Raw genomic sequence first — 24,715 nt, forward strand, 5'->3', positions numbered from 1 at the left:
TGGATCCACCAATGTCACTGCAAAAGCAACCTTTTTGTGGGGCACTAAACACACAATAAAGAACAATGCAAAGATAAAACACCATAAAATCAGTAAAATCCAATAAAACCACCCAAACCAACAGAAGAACAATAATTGCAATGAAATCGGTGGTCAGAGCCCTGGATCCACCAATGTCACTGCAAAAGCAACCTTTTTGGGGCACTAAATACACAATAAAGAACAATGCAAAGATAAAACACCATAAAATCAGTAAAATCCAATAAAACCACCCAAACCAACTGAAGAACAATTATTGCAATGAAATCAGTGGCCAGAGCCCTGGATCCACCAACGTCACTGCAAATTCAGCACCCAATAGCAATAAAAAAGTTACAGTGCAATAGAATAATTAAAAAACAGAAATCAATTATGAAAATGCCAAAAAAACACTAAAATGCAACCAAATAAATCAGATAATTATAGAGCAAGATCAGAAATAAAGTTTTAGTAAAAAAAAAAGACTGCCAAAGAAAGCAAAGAAAGAAAGAAAAGAAAGAAAGAAAAAAAAAAAAAAAAAGTGTATGTGTGTGCTTGGGAAAGTTGTAAATAAGTGTGTATGTGTGCAAAAGTGTAATAATGACAAAGATAGAAGAAGAAATAGAAAAAAAAATAATTTTTTTTTTAGACAGTTGAGATAGAAATAAGCAAAATAAACAGTGGTTCGAGAGTTGTAGTTCAGCTCAGACAATGCAGGCAGGCAATCAGGGCGACCATTCCAGCAGGAAGGCAGCAGGGGGGCTCCAGCAGTCACACGTGGCAGCAGGAGTGAGGAGGCGACGGAGGGGGCGGCGATATTTAAAGGGACAGCAGTGGACACGTCATCAATGCGTGTCCACTGCTGTCATTGGCTGAGGGACCAGATCGGTGCGGCTGGGGGACCCGATCCGTGAGTATGTTGTTCATTGCTCGTTGTCTAGGGGGTTGTGCAGAGTTTACAAGTGCTGCGCTTGCTTTTAAAGCAGCGCAGCGCTTGTAAACCCGATAGTGCCATAGGACGTAGAATCTACGTCCTATGGCACTAAAAGGGTTAAGTTAACTTTTAGTATGTCATAGAATGTCCTATTCCTAGTGTTGTGGAATTTCAAAAGACAAGAGATCACTGGAGGAAGAATTGAAGTTTATTGACACGGCACTTGGATTTTGAACAGAAGATAATCAGAATAAAGCACAAAAGGATTGGGAATGTTTACAAACATAGTTATACTAGGCTCTGTATACTAGGCATTCATAAAAAATATGCGGAATGTTGCACTGTTCTTCGCAGTTCCTCCAACAGGTTGGGGGATGATCAGGGAAAGGCTTACAAAGCTTGTCTGGGGTATGGTACCAGGTTACATTAAAACTTTAAATATATGTTCTTTTTGTCTGATACATGTGACCATCCTCCTAGCATTATCCTATATGTTCATTAAGTCCACAGTAGATAATGGTTGTGGGAGGATTGTGTTCCATTTTTCATGTATTTATGTCTGGGTTGAAAGCCATCAGAGCATGTTGCAAGGATATTTAGAGATAAGTCTCTTTTGTGAAAGGCCATTTATGTCTTTAGTTTCATACGGATAATTGTTGGATGTTGGATAATTGAGTTTGGAAAAAGTGGCATATGGAAACAAGAAATGACAAAGTTGGAAGAATTCAAATTGGCTGATTTTGGTCTTCAGTACTCTTTCCTGTAGTGTTGTAAGTTAAACCATTGCATGAATCAGGGGGATCTAACAAATCACAAACAGTGAATAGTTTGGTTGTGGCCACAAGGAGAAGGAGAGTTCAGTACCAGGTTGAAAATTTGGATTATTTAGGTAGATTGTTTTTCGGTGCCAAGCAGAGATCAAGCTTATTTGTGTTTATTCTTAGTCCAAAAGGAGAGGGTGTGTCAGGTAGTAGAGAGTATTGCTTGAGGACCTTTGGGAGAGATTCAATGGAAAGGTTTTTGTTTTAGTCACATTGTTCATATCCAGAGAATGCACTATACCAGTTTATAATTTGCTGCAAATTTGGGAGTGAAATAAGAGGACTGGTCAAGGTGACAATAATGTTATGGGCAAACAGGGCAACTTTATATTGCCAGGGCTTTACTTGTACACCTGTAATATCAGAATGGGACCTTATGGCTGCTGCTAATGGTTCATTACTTAAAGCATAGAGATGGGTTTCAGGGATTAAGCTGGTAATTTTTGATAAATCTTTGGCTACTACAAAGGTTGAATAGAGCTAGTAAATAAGGGCCTGTGCAGTTGAGGTATTCTATTAAGTAAAATAAGTATGGGGGCATTGGTCGCAGGAAAGAACATTCATTCCTTCCATTAACGTTCAGTCTGAATCATCAGATATGGATGTAGAAACAATATGGATTCTGACAATTCAGCCCTAAACGCAGATTTTGCTCGGGCGGCATTGAAATCTTTTGTCCAACCCGATGGATGAGACGATCAATATCCAAAGCTTTTGCGATATCCGTTGTCTCCTCAATCCACCATACACGTTTCGTACAATAATGTTGGTGTGTGTATGGCCACCTTTAAAAATCAATGAGGGTGCCCCTTGCCTTTCAAGTATCTTAATAATGTCAGTCGCACATCTTGTGTTTGTGAACTAATTTGGGTAGGATTGAGGCTAGATGGTTGGCTTATTTCTTGGAAAGATCTTAACATCTGAATTGAGGAGGGTGGCGGGTCTATAGTTTAGCTGAGGCTGCTTGGAAACTTAGGATACACCAGACACAAAGGGTGTATTGTATTACATATTTTGATCAGTTCATTTTTGAATGTTAACCGTGGATCCTTTCAAAAGGAAAGAATTCCCATTAGTTGGCCTGCTTTTGTTTGCTAGACAGGCAACTGAATAAGTTTCTTTATATGTATGTATAACTTTATAAAGCACCACAAGGGTACGCAACACTGTACAATCTTACAAAATTACACACAGGGAGGACAAGTGTTATAATAAATAAATACAATATATATAAATTCACAGGGAATAGGTGCCATGTGGTATTAGACACAGTAGGAAGGAGGTCCCTGCCCTGTAGGGCTTACAATTTTGTTTGGATTTCAGTTTTGCGCTGGTGGTTTTTCATGTCCCTGAGCTGCAGCCATTGTTAGGCTTTGATATTTATAATGGTTTGAGGTATATATTAAAGAGAGTAATGTTGGATATTTTTCAGGCTAATTCAGCACACTAAAAACCTTATGTCAAGTGAGGAGAAGTTGTGCATCAAAGTTTTACGGACTCTTCAACAGATGCTAATGAAAAAGAGAAACTATGGAGAACAGGTAAAAAGAAAATATGCTAAAACTCAATTTGACATCGACTTTAAAGGAAAAACGATCAGATTTATCTGCATTATTCTAAGGGGCAAATTTACAAAATGTAGATGTGTGAATAACATCAAATTATGAATAGCATATCTAATTTGCATTTGCATTTTGTTTAATTTGCATTTGTGTTCATTTTTTTTGTAATTGCATTTTTTTAAAAAATTTAAAAATCTCACCTCCTAAAACCTGCAGAGATTTCATTTTTAGTAAACTCGATTAAAAAAATTCCACAATTGCTAATACAAAAATGGGATCAAATAAAAAAAATTAAGTTAAGATTTTTCAGTAATTCATGCAAATCATGGAAAAATCTCACCTTGAAAATTAATAAATTTGACCCTTGGTTCCAGTTTTTTGTTACACTGGTATGTTGCTGTTTTTCACTAGCTAAAAGATAACTGAGTGGCATGGCCGATCTTATGCTGGACCCCCTACACAAGGTGTTGCCATCTGGCTCAGGATTTTGGGTGGGCAAATAGTCCCTGCCTCTTGCTCTCTCCATGTGACTGATGTTGTAACCTTACCTTTTCATCTCTCTTTCCCTTGTTCAATTGGCCCCCAACAGTTTGTGGCACAGTGATTATTGGCTCCTCATTCACACTCTACACAATAAAAGACAGTAGGGTTGATTCACAAAAGGTCGATAAGCGTTATCGCATGCTTTTTTACATTAAAATTGATGCATAAAAAAAACGCGCGATCCGCTAAAGCATTATTGCATGCGTTAGGTCGCGTTAGGTGCGTTAAATAGTGTGCAACCGAATGCGTACATTTTACCGCATTGCAATAATTAGCGAATAGAAATAGTATTAACGCATGATTCACAAATACATATAAAGCGTTAAACGCGCTAAATATCGCATCAGTCTATGCGAAAATTAACACCTATTTGGGGCAGGCGGTAAATATAGAAAAGTACAGTTCATGAGCTTTAGGCAACACAATATGGACTTTGCAGTGTGATTTATTCAAGTATGTGTTGGCCCTAGAGTGATGCATCCTCTAGTTTGCAGGGAAATGGTCAATGGTCAACAGTTGTTTTCCGAAAGTAATAGGCGTGTATGGCTAATATGGCGTGCGTTTTTTCGCACGAGGCGACAATTTGTGCGTGCTGCGTTAATTAGTGCACGTTGCGCCAAATACCGCGCGAAAATAGTCTTCTCGACTTAAATAACGCAAACAGCATCGCATCTAAATAATTAAAAATAAGACGCAATAAAATTTTTAACGCATGCTATAAATAGCGCTCTTTTTAAAGCAGCTTAGTGAATCAACCCTAGTGTGTATCCTGGGGTAGCAGTATAAATGCAGTGACTGCTTTGTGTTTAATGTCTCAGAATACATAACAACATTTTCAGGCAATCATTGTTAGAGGTGGGCTGGATATCATTAAGTGCTTATTCCTGCAGGGCCCTCAGAGTGGCATGTAATGGAATTTTAGAAGTGAATTGACCATTCATTTTGAAAAATGTTTAAACTGTGTTTATTAACTAATGACCAGTACAGTAAGCACATTATTAATTTTTAACTATCAGGATTATTATAATTTAAACATCTGATTTATCTCTCATTCTGTATTTCATTTCACTTTGGACACTATACAGGGAAATATGCTGAGAAGAACGCTTTTGAATATTTATCTACATAACAAAAAATTGAATCCAAAAGGAGAGACATCTGACAGCTTTGCTATTGGTAATATTTGGATTTGTTAATTAATTTTGTACCTATTCCCATAGGCAATAAAAGCCACTAAGGGGCCGATTCACTAAAGGTCATTAATGCTTATCACATAATCATGCAATAAAAAAAGTACTGATTCATCAAAGTAATTTTGCATGCGCTATCACTCATATTGCATGCGTTAAAAAGCACTTTATCGCAATGCGTTGTGGTAATTATAGCATAGTAATAATACTAATGCATGATTCACAAACACATATGAAGCATTAAACACGTAAAATGTGGCGATAATTACTGTGAAACTTAACGCCTCCCAGGAGTAGGCGTTACTAAACAAAATTGCAGCTGGTGATTGTCTGTGGTGACAAAATGGAGTTTGCAGTTGGATTTTTTCAAGCATGTGATCTTCCTAGAGTGATGCATGCTTGTGTTTTTAGGGAAATTGTAATTTTCAGAACGGTAGTTTTCAGAAAGTAATGGTTACATGCATAATAGCGTGCGCTAATACGAAATAACGCATAAATATATTGCATGGTTTAAAATATTGCTTAAAAAACTGTCATCGCGAGATAAATAACAACAAGGACATTGCTTCTTAATTCGGACAAGTGTCCTTTTAGTGACCTTTAGTGAATTGGCCCCTAAGTTTGTTCATTTGTAGTAACCCATAGCACCAAAAAAAGTTTGCTTTTAAACAAGCAACTAGTAAATGCTACATGTTGGTACAAAAAAGGATTGCGGAGCACCACAAGGATAAAAGTAAAAAGTCAGTCTTTATTCCACACAAAGGATGGCACACCGCTACATAACATACCTCGGGTGCTCGGTAAAGGGTTCCAATAGTATAAAAAAGACCAGCAACTCCGGGATTTCTTGTGAAAAATCAAAACATAAATTCAAAGTAGCATAAACAGCCGACGTAACGTTTCGGTCCCCATCGGGACCTTTCTCAGGGCATCCATGCCTTGTAACACACATCTTTAAATCACCAAAAACCAGTAAATCAATAGGAAGTGTACTGCGACACTGTCACAGTGTACTGCCATAAAGTGGCTGAAGCCATAAAGCAAGTGAAAGTGCTGAAAAGTGCTGTAAAGTGTTCAGTGCTAGGCAACATCAGCCTAATAAAGTGTTAAGCAGCATTAACATAATAAAGTGACACTTCTGTTGTAAAATATGAGCATATTAGAAGTCACCATGGAGTTCTCAGCTTCTGTCCTTGTGCTTTTATGCCACCATGGAACTTCTCAGTGACTTGTAATATACTGAAATGTTACAATAGGCGGGCACATTATTCACTATATATTAGGCATGCACTGAATCTACGATTCGGTTTAGTATTTGGCCAGAATTCTGCTTTTTTAGCAGAATTCGGATTTGGCCACATCCAAGTGCCTGTCCAAATTGAATTTGAATACTTAAAATCAAGTGACTTTTTATTAGTGATGAGCACATTTTTTCACCAAGCATGGATTTGCAGTGAAATTCCTCATTTCCCCATTGGCAATTTTTTTCACAAAACTGCTGCAAAAATTGGCTTAACAAAAATTTGTCAAGGGAGAAAAAGTCACATAAAAAAAAGTTTGTCATGTAAAAAATTGCAGTTGCTTCAAACTAATTTTTCGGCAAAGTGAAACGGGATAGATTTGCACATGACTACTTTTCATCATTTTTTGCCGTGCACTGAGCATGCAGTTCTTATTAACACTTCTTTACCCTAATATTTATTTGCAAATTAGGGTTTCAGTTTTTGATTTGGCCAAACCTTTCATGAAGGGGACAGCTGAGATAATACAGAAGGGAATCATAACAGCTAGACAAGTTAAGGACAGGTTATGGTAGAGTATCCTTGGCTGTCATGTTACAGTGCATTGGGGTTATGTAATAAAAGGTGCAAATTTCTCTACAGCCACCTATAGTACCCAAACAGTAAGAATCATTTACTGTCCTCGTTCTTAAGGAGATACTACCTACAGGGTAGGTAGAATTTATATGAGCAAATGGTTTTAGTGGAATGACTTAATGACTATGTTATTGTTTGGTATGTGAATATGCACTCTAATATACTCATGTTCATCTGACAGCTCAGGATCAAGACTGGGCTATGATAGCTTCAATCCAATGTAAACTGGATCGAGAAGGGGCTACTAAACTTGTTTCTGATCTCATCATGAGCTCAAAGAATGAAAAAATCTTTCAGGAGAGTATCTTATTGGCCATCAGATTGCTGGATGGAGGAAACACAGAAATACAGGTGCCAAAACTTAACTTTGGATTATGTTAATATACAGAGAAGAATTGAAAGAGTTGTCTTTATTGGGATTTACATTAATATATACTATACCCTATTTAGGCTCTTGTTTGCTTTCAATTTAAAGGACATGTAAACCCCGCCCCCCCCCCACAAAAATGTGCAAAATGTAATCCAACATATGACTATGAAGGCTTTTATTTATCCAGGCAATGGTATATCAAGTTTAAGTAAATCTAGAGCAACTTGCTGAGTAATCATTAAAGACATTTTACTACTCATCCAAGCAGGTACTCCAGTTCAACTGACTGGCGGAAATTCCTTGGCTTATAAATTCTTCCACTAATCCAATCACAGTGGTACATTGTAACTCTTCAGGGAGGTGAACTGAAACTCACAGTGGTGTAAATGCTTTGAGGTTATTATAATTGGATTACAAAACTGTCATGCAGCCCATAGAGATGTGTTACTTGTGAGAGTTGCATGAATGGATTTGTAAAGTGTTCTGAACCTGTTGGGGTAAAGATGTTAAAATAGTATTATTATTATTATTATTAGACTATGAACTTTAGTATAGTATTATTTTGAGTATGAGCTAAAATACTGGATGTTTTGACAGGTGATTCTGTAATGTAATTTGCATTTGGTTTTCATCAAAAACTGAGCAGATCTAATTTTATGTCCATTAAAACATGATGCTATTGGATATTGCATCCGCTCCTCATCTACCACCTCACAAAATGATCCCACCCAAAGCACCATAAGGTTAAATAAAATATTGTCATTGGAATAATACAAATCAGTTCCAGTATTAGATTATCTTCAGGCACATCACCCCGTTTATCAGTGTTAGCAAGAGTATGGGCCCCAAACTGTCCATATAAAACCTTTATTTCTTTTCAAAGTCCCTGATATAGGAATTGGCAGTTGAGTAGCATTACTTTCACCTATGTAAACCATTGGGTGTGGTGAGTAGCAACCCTTTAAATAAATAGGCTTTCCATGGTTTCTTATATTTGTGTAAGACAGTGGCTGTGGGACAGTGGGGTATATATTCCAGATATGCATAACCTGTTTATTATTTCATATAAAAGTCATTTAGAGCTCAGGCAATAAAATGGACTTCTCCAAAAAGAAATGGGACAGATAACTCCAAATATTGACAATATTGACACACAGCAGCAATATTAGCACACAACAGAAGGGGAAATACTTCATGCATCTAAAGATTTTTAGAAATATTTGCAAGTTAGACGCCTGTTGTACCAAGGTGAATAGACACAACAAACTCTGAAGCATTTATAGGCATTATGGTTGAACTTGATGGACGTATGTCTTTTTTCAACCCAACTTATTATGTTACTATGTTACTATGTATTTGATAGTAGAACAGTTACAGTACATGGAACTACAGTATTTTGAAAAATCTTGCCTACTAAAAAGACATGCTGGAGAAAATCTGAGTTAAATGGGGACATGATCTAACTGGAGCCCATTGGTGGCCAAATGTACAGAGCAGATGTTTCTCTAAAGCTTGGACTATCTTCAATCCAAAGAATAATTCAGTAATGGTTAATTACTTCTTGCAGATTTCTTGCTCTAGCTATATACCTATTTTCTCCATGAGAATGCCTCTGTGTAAAGCAACTTATTTCTATTACCTTTAAGTGATTGCTTACTACGTTTACGTTAGCGCTCACCCCTACCATAACTGTGGACAAGCCATGCTGATAGGATTTGGGAGAAAACATCAAACTGCTGGGAATCCTCCTAGATTCCTTAGTTCAGTATTTCTGTAATCACCTCATTATCAGATACTTAGAAATAAAGCATGAAACAGAATTATTGCTTTTTAAGTATAGTTTGGACATTGTTCTTACTGTACTAATCCTGCCTGAAAGCAATGACTAGCAGTTTAAAAAGATTTAAATCAGATTTAAAGAAAAAGCACTGGAAGGCATGGTGTAAGCTTTGGATCCTGTCTTCCAGCTTAGACTTGCACTTACGCCATGAATACATTGCTGCCAGCATTTGGCAGTGCTGTATTTATAAGGGGCACGAGGGGTAGGCACATTAACATTCTCCCTTCCCCTACCAGTACCCTAATTTTTCAGACATGCAATTAGAGATTGGTGGTGAATGTGGGCTACTTATTTCCTGCCCTATGGCAGGTGATATATGGACTGGATTGTCCAATTTTTGGCTAGGATCATTTTTTCTTAGGTTCAAAATGCTAGTAGGAATATGAGTCTTTGATACTAGGATTCTTTTCATTTAAAAAAACTTAATTAGACTATAGTTTAATTATAAATATATATATCTGTTTATCTTAAATTAAAATCTTGTGTTTATCCACAGAATTCATTTTACAATTTAATGAAGGGTGACAATAAATCAGAGAAGTTCTTCAAGGTTTTGAATGAACGTATGAAATGTGCCCAACAAGAAATAAAATCTACAATGTCTGTGAATATGAATGACTTGGGGGCACATGAACCCGACGATGAAAATGCAGAATATCCCCCCAAAGGTAACATAAAAGACTGAGTTCACTGAAGAATCATTAAATGTATTTATTGTAAATGGTTGGGGTGGTTATTAAGTGTAAATAACATTTTACTGAGCTTTTTAGATTTAACAATTTAGCTTTGGAAAAAAAAAGTACTAGAAATATTTTCTTTCCGTATCTGATATACATTGAGGAGACAGGACTTGAATAGCTGCTGCTGGCTAGTACTGAGCACTATTACCCCACAGAGCAGAATGAAATTCTACAGCTCAAAGCAGAAAAACACACTGGGGGAGATTTACTAATCCACGAACGGTCCGAAGGCGTCCGAATGCATTTTTTCATAATGATCGATATTGTTGCGACTTTTTCGGCGCCGTCGCGACTTTTTCGTATGTTCCGCGATGTTTTTGATGCCGCCGCAACTTTTTCGTCGCCGATGAAAACATCTCGACAAATACGAAAAATTGGGACAAATACGTTTTCGTTTCCAATACGATTTTTTCCCTTTCGGGATTCGGATTTGTGGATTAGTAATTCTGCCCCACTGTGTTGAATTGACACAGATAAAGAAAATATTGAAGTGCAGATAATCCTTCAGCATTCACATGTTCAGTATTTTATGAATCAACCCCCGAATGTGACACATTAAGAATGGTTAAATACTGAGTTTAATAATATTCAAATATAAATATGTATCTACTGGTGTCATTTATTTATTTGGTACGATAGAATTTAAATACTCATGCAGAGCATTGCTGCATTGCAGTGCTGGGGTCCTGCATTTGATATCAGTATCAGCTTGGGTATTACAGTACAGGTATGGGATCCCTTATCCAGAAACCCCTTTAGATTAGAGGAACGAAGTTTCCATTTGAAGCAGTAGGTGGTTTTTCACGGTGAGGGCAGTGATGTGGTAATGTCAGATTCTGTTAATGTCTTTAAGAGGGGCCTGGCTATTGTGATATTAATATCTACAGTTAGTATTAATGGTTGTATATATAGTTTATGTATGTGATAGTATAGATTGGTAAGTATAGGTTGTGTGTGCTGGGTTTACTTGGAAGGGTTGAACTTGATGGACTCTGGTCTTTTTTCAGCCATATGTAACCCATTATCCAGAAAGTTCTCCATTATAAGCAAATAATTTTAATTTTTATAAATGATTTCCTTTTTCTCTGTAATAATAAAACAGAACCTTGTACTGGATCCCAACTAAGATATAATTAATTTTTATTGGAGGCAAAACAAGCCTTTTGGGTTTACTCAATATTTAAATGATTCTTAGTAGACTTAAGTTATGGAGATCTAATTTACGGAAAGATGCCTTATCTGGAAAACCCCAGGTCCCGAACATTCTGGATAACAGGTCCCATACCTGTACCTGCAAGGAGTTTGCATGTTATCCCCAAGTCAGTGTGCTTTTCCTCCTGGCACTGTTGGCAAAAACACCATCTGAAGCCTTTCCAATTTGCATTAAAAGGGAATAATTCTTTCCTGACTTCCCTTTTGGGCAAATGCCTGATGGGCTGCTCTATGTCTTGTTAAAGCGGGCTGCTCCATTGCATCTCACTTTAAGCCTTTAAGTGCCACAGAATGTAGGTTCTACGATCTGCTGCACTCCTGAGTTTGGGACAAAGGAGGCGGGGAATGAGTGGCCCTTGGGACACGTTCACCCAGGGGCACACACAAACACACATGTAAGTGTACACACAATCAATGACACACACAATTGTGTGGCTTTTTTATTGCATTGTGTGAGTTTTTTGCATGTTTTTAGCCTTTGCTAAACTGCACTGCGCAATACCTTTTTGTGTTATTTCAGTGATTATATTACATTTTTAGTGACTGGTGCATTTTTAGCCATTTTATTGCATTTTCAGTTCTGCATAGGTGTTGTTTGCTTTTTCTGTTCTCAAAATTTATTTGTCCAACGTAAGATATTCAAGCTGTGATTCTGACTGCTAATCACACTAGGTGGAAAAGCAATGATTTTAGTGATTTCCTTGGGTTTTCGTGATTTTATTGTACTCCGCATTGTTCTTTGTTACTTGCTTTTGCCCATGGAAATTTTGTCTGCTATATATCTGTACACCACAGTTTGGTAAATCTATGCATATTGGGCATCACATTGCTGAGCAGACTCCTAACGTTCGTATTTAGGATGTTTTATATTGGTGCGTTTGAAAAGTTTGGCATGTGATGATTTTTAGAAATTTCACAAAAACCACTACATTTAGCATAGCTTTATAGTTTGGTAGTTTGCAGTAAAAAGAAGTATTTACCTATTTTGAAGTATGTACTTTTGAAAAATACATGTGTTTTCTAGAGTCTCCGTAATGTAATGGGGTCTTATGGTACATAATACACACACCATGCGCTTATATTACATCCCAGGTGCATGACCTTACATTTATCAAATTTGAATCCTACTGCCACTTAGCTGCCCAGATTGTCAAAATCCTGCTGCAAGTATGCCACATCTTGGATGGAATTAATAGCACTGTGTAGCTTTGTCTCACCTTCAAACACTGATACATTCCTTATAATACCCTTCCTTAAGAAATTAATGAACAAGTTAAATAAAAGTGCACTCAGTACAGAACCCTGTAGGACCCCACTAAGAACACTACTCCAAGTAGAGAATGTACCATTGACAATCACTCTGTGTACATGATCCTATAGTCAGTTTCCTATCGAAGTACAAACAACATTACTAAGACCAACAGACATTAGTTAAGAAAGCAGCCATTTATGGGTCCTTAGGAGATGAAAGTCAGTCTTTCACCTGGCAGCTCCCAGCACTTAGGTGCTGTTAAACTTAAGGTTATTGCAACTTTTTTTTATTTTAAAGAAATACCATAAGTATTCTGAAATAAAACAAATAAATGTTACATAATTAAAGCAAATGGAGACCACCTGCGCTCAATCCACAAACTTAATCCTCAATCTAAATACTTACTGAGGTACACTAACTTCCACCCACCTCCCCATCCACAAAATTACAAGAGACACAACCAAATGCAGGTCAAAAGCACACGTGGAATCAAGAATACCAGAACAGCATTTTTGTACATTATCCAGATGAACACCAATAAGGATCCCAAGGATATAAAGTAATACATAGGGAAAAGTAAAAACTGCAAGCAAGCAAAAACCTTGCTTGCTTGTCTTAACCAGCAAATGTCATGCTTTCCCAAAGTTAAAAAGGAGCAGGTGATGGAGCAGGGGATGGGGATATCCCAGTTATTTATGATATGAAGTAGGGCCAGGAAATATGGGCTTTATAGAAAATGCTAAAGGAATGGTATATTAAATAATGCTGTACCTCATCCACTAAATTTGCTGATCCAGTTTAGATCTACTGTTCAACAACACCTTTACAGTAATATGGATCCGATATTGCTGATATGAGCTGGATCCCCTACCTGGCATCTGCAAAAAGCAAAGCTAAGGCATTATAAATAACTACTGAAACATTTTTAGTTCCTGAATAAAATACATTATTTTTCTTTTTTAAAGGTCGAAACAACCAATATGTGATACATGCTTCCACCTCACGGGCCATTACTGGAGGATCCTTCAGAAAAGGGCATGATGTAGCTGACAATGGGGAAAGTAATGAAGTGGGACCTGCAGTTCTTATTATGGAGCCTATTCTTAGATTCCTACAACTTCTTTGTGAAAACCATAATTCTGATTTGCAAGTAAGAACATGTTCAATATTGAAAAAAAAACAAAATATTGGCAGTACATTCAGACTGTGTAAATATATAAATACATATAACTATATATATATATATATATTAGTTACAACTGTATATATAATAGTACATCTAGAATTACACTAAAGTGTATGAGCTCAACTATTGGGTAGTAAACTTCCAAATATTAGCATTGTTGACTATGTTATTTTTCTGAGAAATTATACTGAGAAAGTTAGTTCCATAATAATAAAATTACTGTGAAACTTTCTATAATGGGTAGAGTTTACATTCAAACTACAGGTTTACATGTTTTAATTTGACAGATTTATCCAGTTACTTCATTTATCCAGTCACTTCATTTATTATTTGATTTCTAGTAAATTGATTTTAATCTCACCTAATCTCTAATGCAATTTTTTAGAATTTTCTTCGAAATCAAACTAATAAAACAAATTATAACCTTGTGTGTGAGACACTGCAGTTCCTTGACATAATGTGTGGGAGCACCACTGGAGGACTTGGTCTTCTTGGACTTTACATTAATGAAAAAAATGTTGCACTCATTATCCAGACATTGGAAACACTTACTGAGTACTGTCAAGGACCATGCCATGAGAACCAGGTACATTATAATAATCATGAGGACACTACCGTGATTTATAGGAATCAATGTAATGCAAGCATTTTCCTTTAGCAGAGCTGAGAAATGTACCTTACTGTAGAACAATAGGTTAATTCACTGAGGGGAGGAGTGGTACTTGTGTGAGCACTACAGTGCCATTCTGTTCTGTGTGCCAGAAATCCCTTGCACCTATTGAAGCTGGGTACATGTGCGGTAAAGAAACCATAGGACATTTTAAAATGTTTGGTGTTACTGGTCCTGTATTTTTTTATAAACATAAAATGGGTGAATTTTAAATATGTTGTCATATTGTTTTCAGTTTGCATGTTTAATTGTATTGTTACAGACATGAGTGGAAACTGACTCTTTTTTGGGACAGGAAAATATAAATGAAAACATGACTTTTTTTTTAATCGTGGATTTTTCTACCATAAAAAAACACAAATTAAAAAGCACAAATGTTGACTTATTTATTCCAAGATTCAATTATAAAATGCATGAACAAATAATAAATTGGAGCAATTAAGAAAACGAAAACCTACAATCCTAATTTTAATAAGAATTTTTGTGCATGACCTTGCCAGCTTTTAGATATTTTGTATAAGTGACTAAAACATGCACTTATCACCACCATTCAGAAAAAAACCCTCTCTTGATACCTCTGATCTTGGGAGTCTAGAAGACTATTACAATAACCTGCTGGATCCCATTCAGTCTGGTTTTAGACAACAACAGTCCACAGAAACTGCTTTAAACCTGACTAACTAATGACCTCTTATCAGCTAAACCCAAATACCACTTCTAACTACTAATAGTTCTTGATTTTTCAGCTGCTTTTGACACTGTCACCCTCTCCTCCTCCAGTTCCTCCATTCTCTTGGCCTTTTTGACACTGCCTTGTCCTGGTTTTCATCTTACCTTACAAATCGTTCTTTGGGTGTCTCTTAAAATGGATCGTCATCTTCTCCCCTACCACTTTCTGTTGGGGTTTCTCAGAGCTCTGTCTTGGGTCCCTTATTATTTTCTCTCTATACTTCTTCCCTTGGCAAACTTATAAATTTATGTGGCTTTCAGTACCACCTCTATGCTGACAATACTCAGATCTTTCTCTTCTCTCCTGATCTCAACAGAGAGCTCTTAACTTGTATCTCTAACTGCCTGTCTGCTATCTCTACTCGGATGCCTCAACACTACCTTAAATAAAACCTCTGCAAGACAGAATTGGTTCACTTTCCCCATAACCTCTCAGAGGTATCTGTTAAAGTTAACAATTCCACTATTACCCCATCACCCCAGGCCTTGGTGTTATCCTCGATTATGACCTGTCTTTCACTCATATCCAGTCACTTATCAAATCATGTCACATTCACCTAAAAAATATTTCCAAAATACAATCATTGATCACCCAAGATGCTGCCAAATTTCTTATTCACTCCCTTTTTCTTATTCACTCAACTTGTGCATGTGCAAGCGCTGTACCCATTCTCTGAGATTCTCTCCTGCATGCTGTTCAACTTTTCCCAATCTTTGTTTCTTTGAAAAATCTCTTAAAATGCATTTATTTAGAGAAGCTACCCTCAATAAAGAAATTCCCTGTGCAACATCTCTCACCTTCTTTAATTCTAATCTTGCCCATTCCCACACCTTGTGTCTCAACCCCTTCTACTTATAGACTGTAAGTGTTTTTGGGCAGGGACCCACTAATAATAATAATAATTAGTGTTTTCCGTAATTTGTACACTTGATAAATTACGAAAAATGTATATTTTTGAGTAATTCTTTAAATACACTATTTTAGCACTAGAAAGTAAGATTCAGGGAAACAAAAAATAAATAAATAAAGGTTAATTAATCTTGCCCTACGTGTCTGATGAGTTTTAGACTTGAGAAATATAAGGTTATTCAAGGATTTAAAATGCAAGGGTTCAAATACGTAAGTCACTTTATTATGACTTGCATATCCTTATATTGACTAAGGCCTATTCTTTTTGAAGAATAATCTTCTGAAGGAGTGCTCAAAATTAGCTCTATCAAGCAACGCTATGTGTAATATTATGTCTTTGTACCCAGAACACATGCTAGTTAAGATTATAAAAAGTGCTTTTAGTAGTGATCTTTTAATTTGGTATTCCAAAGTAAATTATAATGTAATTTTTTTGATATGGAGTAACAAAAGTGGTGTAAAGGTGATAACTTTATTAGTGATACTTTTCAGCTGTGTAAATGTGATACCTTTATTGGCTAACTTAGATGATAATCACTGCAAGCTTTCAGATCATTTCAGCTCCTTTTTTAAAGCTGGTTATTTTACTGGAACAAGTAAGCCTAGTTCCTCCCTTACAAAACTTTACCGCTGGAATTATGCTTTCCAGTTGGAGTGTACCCATGGCAGCTGCTAAACCCAGACTATGTCCATAAAACGTATTTATAGTTCCAGAGTGTGTCCACTGCTTTTGAATGATGGAATTGGAATTGTGCACAGTGATATGGCGCATGTGTTTTTGACTAGCAGTTTTGTTCTAATTGTGCTTCTGAAGACAATTTGGAACTCAAAACTGAGTGGAATGTTTCAATGTAGCAAAATGGCTTTATGTGGTGTAATTTTCGACATATTGTGTTTGTAAAACTATAGTCTTGTTCTTTTTTGAGATATTACTTTCTTTGACAGAGCTGCATAGTGACACATGAATCCAACGGGATCGATATAATCACAGCACTTGTTCTGAATGACATTAGCCCTCTGTGTAAATATAGAATGGATTTGGTGTTACAGTTAAAGGTAAAATTTGTCATTTCAAATCCAGTCTGTGCAGTACTTTTCACTTCAGCCTTTTTACTACTGTTGCACTTCCACATACAGTAGTTTAAGGTGCTAGAATCAATTCACCCGCTTCTTAACTATAAAGTTATTCTTTATCTTTAAAGAATGATCAGTATACTTTGTATGGCATGCTATATAACTAATGGTTTTGTGGGCACATAAAGTTCAATTTTTCAGTTTCAAACTATCTGTTATTATTGTTTTCATTTTATAGTTTATACTATGTGTAATCTGCAGCCGTACCCAACAAAGTAATGGTTTCAAGAGCTTTCTGCAAACCATTATATATTTTCTTATATTTTACAAAACTTTACTACAATTTACTACTTTACAACTTTGCTTTTGTTTGGCCAAGGATAATGCTTCCAAGCTGCTTCTTGCTCTTATGGAAAGTCGCCATGACAGTGAAAATGCAGAACGAATTCTTATCAGTCTCCGACCTCAAGAACTGGTTAGTGGAACAAGTTACAAATATTAGTAAAGCATAATGCATTTTTTCTGTGTGTATCACTCATGCTTTATTTGTCTTTATTTGTTTGTCTATATGTATTGTAGGTGAGTGTAATTAAAAAGGCTTATATGCAAGAGGAAGAAGGAGACAGTTCGGATGTGTCGCCCCAAGAAGTTGGGCATAATATTTACATCTTGGCACTGCAGGTATGATACTACAACTGTTTTCTTGTTTTTATTCATAGTTTAACAGGGGCCACAACATATATGTTAATGGTACTCTATGGTATATAAAATACAAAATGCATTTCCTTTAGAGTTTATAATCTAAGTGGTATAACATGGTAAAGTACAGATACAAACTCAATTAAACTGACAATATACACCAAAAAAATTGTACTTGTTATTGATATCTTTTTTTGCAGTTGACTTAAGTTTCTTTTTTCACATTTGCCACTTCAGTTAACTTGAACCTAGCCTTTGACTCCTAAATTAGCTTCTATACAGCAGTATAAACTTGAGCAGAATACATTTTTCCTTCTTTGTTTTCAAAGCTGTCTCGTCATAATAAGCATTTACAACATCTACTCAAGCCTGTAAAAAGAATTCAGGAAGAAGAAGAAAGTATTTCTACTATGGTAAATATATTTAACAGAATTTTTAGTCAAAATATATCTGCTACTCCTTTACAAATATGGTAAATCTTTATGTGGTACATCTTACTGGATCAAACAATGACTTTAACAAACATATGCTTACATGTTATACAGTAGGTGACTATAGCACATGGTACACAGAAGTGTTACAGCAGCAACGCCACTCACTAAAAAACACAATAGGATCTTCTAAAGTTTTATCTAAGCAATAGATTAATCTAATGAGGTTTTCTGAACCTTAAAGGGATTCTTTTGTGGATTTTTGGTGTACTTTTTATTTCTAAATTACACCGTTTACATAGCAAATAATTAGATTGTAAGCTCTACGGGGCAGGGACCTCCTTCCTACTGTGTCTCATACCACATAGCACTTACAATATATATATATATATATATAATATATATATATGTGTGTGTGTAAAAAATGCTGATGCACACCAGGAAAATGTAATCAAAAAAAGATACATATTTTATTTAGATATAAGTATATTTTTTTGATTAAATTTTCCTGGTGTGCATTAGCATTTTTTACATATTTACATTGTTTATCTGATTTGCACCCAGGTTGTAATCCCTATAAGTGTGTGCCTCAGCCTTTTTCTATATATATATATATATATATATATATATATATATATATATATATATATATATATATATATAGCAAGACAGTGAGCCGCACACACAGGGACTTACCGTATATACTCGAGTATAAGCCGATCCGAATATAAGCCAAGGTACCTAATTTTACCTAAGAAAACTGGAAAAACGTATTGACTCGAGTATAAGCCTAGGGTGGGAAATGCAGCCGCTACTGCTAAGTTTCAATAATCAAATTATTTAATAAAAGGACACTCAAATGGACAAATTAGTGTAAATCACCGGCGCTTGTTACATGAATACATTCTCTGGCCATCTAACAGCATTAAGCTGCTAATGTAACTCTGACAATTTGGCACAGGACTTACTCTACTTTATGGAGCCACAGGGGCCATCATCAACTGGACAGATGTAGACCAGTGCTGTGTGTTTGCAATCCTTTATCCTTCCTACAGCCATTACTGAACTACAATCAGCATCCTCTAACAACCTAACACGTTCAGGTGTGGGACTCTGGCCTGTGCCCACTTGGCAGTGCTGCCAGCTAGCTGATATGTATGGCTGAAAATGGGGGCAGACAGCAGAGGTACCTTTCTAGGGACCAACCATTTTGGGAAATGAAGAGGTCAGAAATACAGCATACATTTATCGTGCTTTTAGTCCAATAAACTTAAAATAACAGGTATTTGTCTCTTACCTGCATAACAAAGTTTGTGTCTGCCATAGCGTTTGTACCATTGGGGTAACACGTTCGTACCCTGGGGTTGTTCACAGACCGTGGGTGCCGAGGCGCACAATGTACCATCTGTTCATTCTTTGAGCCGGGGAATGGAACGGTGCGCACGGGGTGCCATGTGTATTCACTCGCCTTTCAGCTCGGGGCATCGGCGGGCGGGGGGGGTAGGGGTGACCGTGCGCACATTCTCGGTTCGGGGCCCTGCATCACACGGGGGGGTGCGGGCGACATGCCGAGCATACGTTCTCGTCCCGGGCCGGCGCATCGCACGCGGGGGGCGGGCGGGGGTGGTTGTCCGCCCAACGTGCCATGTGTACATTCTCGGTTCAGCCTGGCGCATCGCAGGGGGGGCGGCCGATGTGCGAGCGTTCATTCTTGCTTCGGCTTGACTCGCCTAGTCGCAAGGGGGGTGTGTGTGCCTGCTCAGTGCTCAACGCTCTGACATGTAAGTGCCTACTTGCCTCGAGTATAAGCCGAGGATTCCTTTTTTAGCACATTTTGAGTGCTGGAAAACTCGGCTTATACTCGAGTATATACGGTAGTTATATATATATATATATATATATATATATAGCAAGACAGTGAGCCGCACACACAGGGACTTAGTTAGAAAGCAAGAAATTTATTAAATAAAAAAACCAACTGTGCTCTTATATATATATATATATATATATATATATATATATATATATATATATATATATTTATTTATTATATCACTTGTCTTCCCTGTGTGTAATTTTGTATTCTGTAAGATTGTAAAGTTATACATACATACATACATACATACAAATAATTCACTCTACCGTTTTATTTTTGAACCAGCAAATGTATTTTTTACTGCTTTCGGATAACCTATTGTATTCTCCTACTCCTATGTGACTGTAGGAGTCCCAAGTCGCACTTGGATTTCTCACTATTGAGTGCCATTCTAATATCTACTGGGATCTGCTATCTTGCTACCTTCCCATTGTTCTGCTGATTAGCTGCTGGGGGGGGGGTAAAGGAAGGGGGTGATATCTCTCCAACTTTAGCTCAGCAGTAAAGTGTGACTGAAGTTTATTTGAGCACAAGTCACATGGCTGTAGCAACCTGGGGAATGACGAACATGGCTATCCCCATATGAAATTTTAAAATTAAATGCAAAAAAATCTGCGCTTTTAGAAAACGAATTTCAATCCAGTTATAGCTCTTATTGCCCCCCCGGAACATTTTTCATGCTTGTGTTGCTCCCCAACACTTTTTCTGTTTAAATGTGACTCACGGGTATAAAAGGTTAGGGATCCCTGTTCTAGCCTATGGTAGATTTTTGGGCCTAAACTCTTTGAATCTCGCAACCACCTCTCTCCACAGTTTTGGACTAATCATTGGTAGTATTTTTCTAATATGATTAGAAGCGCTGCTGCCATGAGTTAAAAAACTTGCCTCAGGTGGCAGTGCCCAGCATGTTACTAAGGCAGTGTTGCACTTCAAATATAATATATATATATATAAGTTGAAATTTGGGTTCAATTACTAGGGTGTTTTTCACTACTACCAATGTCTGGAGGATCTTTTCACTGCATTTTTCTCTTATTCTCAATTTATATTTTTTATTCACTATTCTCTTCTGACTTCTCTAACCTCCTTTTTATATTTTATATATTGTATTAAGTATGGATTTTTCACTGAAACCTCTGCTCTTGGGGACACATAACATACATAGTAACATAGTAAGTTAGGTTGAAAAAAGACACATGTCCATAAAGTTCAACCTTAACGCCTGTATATAACCTAACCTCTAGTTGATCCAGAGGAAGGCAAAAAACCCCATCTGAAGCCTCTTTAATTTGCCTCAGAGGGGGAAAAAATTCCTTCCTGACTCCAAGATGGCAATCAGCCCAGTCCCTGGATCAACTTGTACTTAGAGATATTGCCCATAACCCTGTATTTCCTCACTTACTGTACAACCTACAAAATGATAGCACCTTAAGTCATCTCACTGCAAAATATATAGATCAATTTCTTTCTTCTTTTAAAATCCCCTATATTTACAGAGATAAACTAAATTCTCATGTTTCAGCAAAAGAGATAGAACAGCCATCAAATCTTTCACTTTTAAGAAATCCCCTGGATTTCTTTTTTGGAAAGGCCTGATAAATTTTCTGAATTGTACTACAAAACATCTCCATTCTACACTGCCTTACAAAACTATTTAATGAAATTGCTACAACAGGCACATTTGCCAAAGCAATGTTACTTTTTACAAGCACCACTATCCCTAAACCTAGGAAAGATCCGGCCTTATGCCAAAATTACAGACCTATATCTCTTTTAAACGCTGATCTCAAAATAAATGCAAAGGTCTTGACTCAAAGATTACAAGACATACTACTTAATCTCATACATAGTGATTAAATTGTTTGTCTTAAAGGAGAAAGAAAGGTAAAAACTGAGTAAGCTTTATCAGAAAGGTCTATGTAAATACAGCCATAAGCACTCACAGAAACGCTGCACTGAATTCTCTGTCAAAAGATTTGTTGTGTCTGTTTTCCTGTGCCAGAGACATGCAGCTCTCTCCCCTCTTCTGCTCCCCCTCCCTCAAGAATGCTAAGAACTCACTCCCCCCCCCCCTTAGGGATGTGGATCTGAGCCTATCAGCAGGAAGCTTCCTCATAGTCTTTCTCTACACAGCTCAGGGTTTTTTCTTCCTGTTTGGCTTCTGATCATCTGAACAGGTGAAATATGGGGAGACTTAAGAGCACTATTGAGAGAACTGAAGGTATGCCTGCAGCTTGAGATTAACTCTTTATTAGCCTTTCCTTCTCCTTTAAGCATAGACAAGCATATGATCGGACCCGGTAAATGCATCAATGGCTTCTCTGCTCCTCTCTTTGGATGCACAGAAGGTGTTTGATCGTATATACTGGGGCTTTATTCAGATAGTCCCAGACCTTCTTATAGCAACAATTACAGCCCTCTGTACTACACCGGCAGCACAAGTAAACAGGATATCTCTCAGGTATATTTCAAATCACAAATGCAACCCACCAAGGTTGCCCCCTTTTCACTGTTATCTTTGCCATGGCTATAGTTTTTCTAAGTTTAGAAATAATCTTACTTTACTTACGTCCATGGCAAACACAGTACATAAAATTGGGAATTTATGGGGGAAAGCGTGGCTTGCCTGTGTGCAGGATGGACACATGAGAGCAGAGCTCTGGGCCAGTCTTCTAGTTCGGGCAACTGTAGAAAGAAACCAGAGATGGGTAAATCTCAAAAACATAAACCAGAGAGAGGAAAAGCAACTGGAGAAATGACAAACACTTGCACAAGCCGAGCTTGCACCACTATTTTCTTAAGAAAAAGATACAATGCTTGCAATCCTAGATGGTGCCTATATCTGAATGAACAGATACACTCCAAAAGTTATCAGAGCAGGAAGCGATATGGAGGATGAGTCAGATCTCCATACTTAACTCTCAAGGCAGATATTAAAAATATGCTGCATAAAGTAATGTCTACTATCAAAGAGAAGCAGCAGAAAATAAAAAAGGACTTAATTTCACTTCAGTCAGGGCTGACAATTTATAGACTAACCAAAGTAAGTTGATTTCAAATCAAAAAGCACAACCTTTTAATGTCAGAAATGCAAAGGCAGATTGCTACAGATCTTCAATAGTATACTTAATAGAGACCCAACAACAAGTATTGATATAGAAAGAGCCCATAGGGTTCAGAAACCTAAGGCAGCTCCTAGGGAACACTCCTAGGGACATTCTCTGCTGTCTAAATAGCTTTGCCCTAAAAAAAGAAATTATACAGAAGGCTAAAGAAGTTAGCAATCGAACATATGAAGAATCTGCAGTAAAACTTTTTCAGGACATTTCCATGTCTGCGCTGATCAAAAAAAAAAACCCTCTAAAACCACTAACGAATATATTAAGAGAAAAAAATATCCAATATAGATGGGGCTTCTTCTTCTCAGTCATAACCAATAGAGAAGGTGTCAGATCTCCCAAGGATACTGAAACCTTTTTACAGAAATTACATCTCTCACAGATGGAACTGCTCAGCTGGCAGATAATGGGGACCGATATACTGGATATGGATTTTATAGCTCAAGGGGAATGGAGACAAGTCATAGTTACATAGTTACATAGGGTTGAAAAAAGACCAGAGTCCATCAAGTTCAACCCATCCAAGTAAACCCTGCACACACAACCCACACCTACCAATGTATGCACTCACATACATAAACTATATATACAACCACTAATACTAACTGTAGATATTAGTATCACAATAGCCTAGGATATTCTGATTGTTCAAGAACTCATCCAGGCCCCTCTTATAGGCATTAACAGAATCTGCCATTGCCACATCTCTATGAAGGGCATTCCACAACCTCACTGCCCTCACCGTGAAAAACCACCTACGCTGCTCCGTTCCTCAAATTTAAAGGGGTGACCTCTGGTGTGTTGATTGTTTTTATGGGAAAAAAGAACATCCCCCATCTGCCTATAATCCCCTCTAATGTACTTGTACAGAGTAATCATGTCCCCTTGCAAGCGCCTCTTTTCCAGAGAAAACAACCCAAACCTCGACAGTCTAACCTCATAGTTTAAATCTTCCATCTCCTTAACCAGTTTAGTTGCACGTCTCTGCACTCTCTCCAGCTCATTAATATCCTTCTTAAGGACTGGAGCCCAAAACTGCACTGCATACTCAAGGTGAGGCCTTACCAGGGACCTATAAAGAGGCAAAATTATGTTCTCATCCCTTGAGTCAATGCCCTTTTTTATACAAGACAGCACTTTATTTGCTTTAGTAGCCACAGAATGACACTGCCTGGAATTAGACAACTTGTTATCTACAAAAACCCCTAGATCCTTCTCCATTAAGGAAACCCCCAACACACTACCATTCAGTAGATAGTTTGCGTTTATATTATTTCTACCAAAATGCATAACTTTGCACTTATCAACATTGAACCTCATTTTCCAGTTTGCTGCCCAGTTTCCCAATTTTGTCAAATCGCTCTGCAAAGCGGCAGCATCCTGCATGGAACTTATAGTTTTGCACAATTTTGTGTCATCAGCAAAAATAGAAACAGTACTGTCTATGCACACCTCCAGGTCATTAATAAACAAGTTAAAAAGCAAAGGACCAAGGACTGACCCCTGTGGTACTCCACTAACCACACTGGTCCAATTAGAAAATGTTCCATTTACCACCACTCTTTGTAATCTATCATTCAGCCAGTTCTCTATCCAATTACAAATATGTTTTAGGCCAATATTCCTTAATTTGATTATTAACCTTCTGTGAGGTACTGTATC

The 24,715-nt window shown here is 37.1% G+C and overlaps 1 protein-coding gene across 1 annotated transcript in view; it reads left to right on the forward strand.

The window, feature by feature from the left end:
• The window catches only part of itpr3 (inositol 1,4,5-trisphosphate receptor, type 3), a 350,279-nt gene that overhangs the window by 218,985 nt on the left and 106,579 nt on the right, over positions 1 to 24,715 (forward strand). Inside the window, exons 37-46 of the mRNA XM_018091571.2 lie at positions 3,206 to 3,314; positions 4,964 to 5,054; positions 7,127 to 7,296; positions 9,652 to 9,823; positions 13,325 to 13,509; positions 13,931 to 14,131; positions 16,800 to 16,910; positions 17,308 to 17,403; positions 17,508 to 17,609; positions 17,957 to 18,040. Of these exons, the coding sequence (XP_017947060.1) occupies positions 3,206 to 3,314; positions 4,964 to 5,054; positions 7,127 to 7,296; positions 9,652 to 9,823; positions 13,325 to 13,509; positions 13,931 to 14,131; positions 16,800 to 16,910; positions 17,308 to 17,403; positions 17,508 to 17,609; positions 17,957 to 18,040 (1,321 nt within the window). The remainder of the gene's footprint in view (positions 1 to 3,205; positions 3,315 to 4,963; positions 5,055 to 7,126; positions 7,297 to 9,651; positions 9,824 to 13,324; positions 13,510 to 13,930; positions 14,132 to 16,799; positions 16,911 to 17,307; positions 17,404 to 17,507; positions 17,610 to 17,956; positions 18,041 to 24,715) is intronic.

Source organism: Xenopus tropicalis, chromosome 2 (genome assembly GCF_000004195.4).
Source record: "Xenopus tropicalis strain Nigerian chromosome 2, UCB_Xtro_10.0, whole genome shotgun sequence".
Classification (NCBI taxonomy): domain Eukaryota; kingdom Metazoa; phylum Chordata; class Amphibia; order Anura; family Pipidae; genus Xenopus; species Xenopus tropicalis.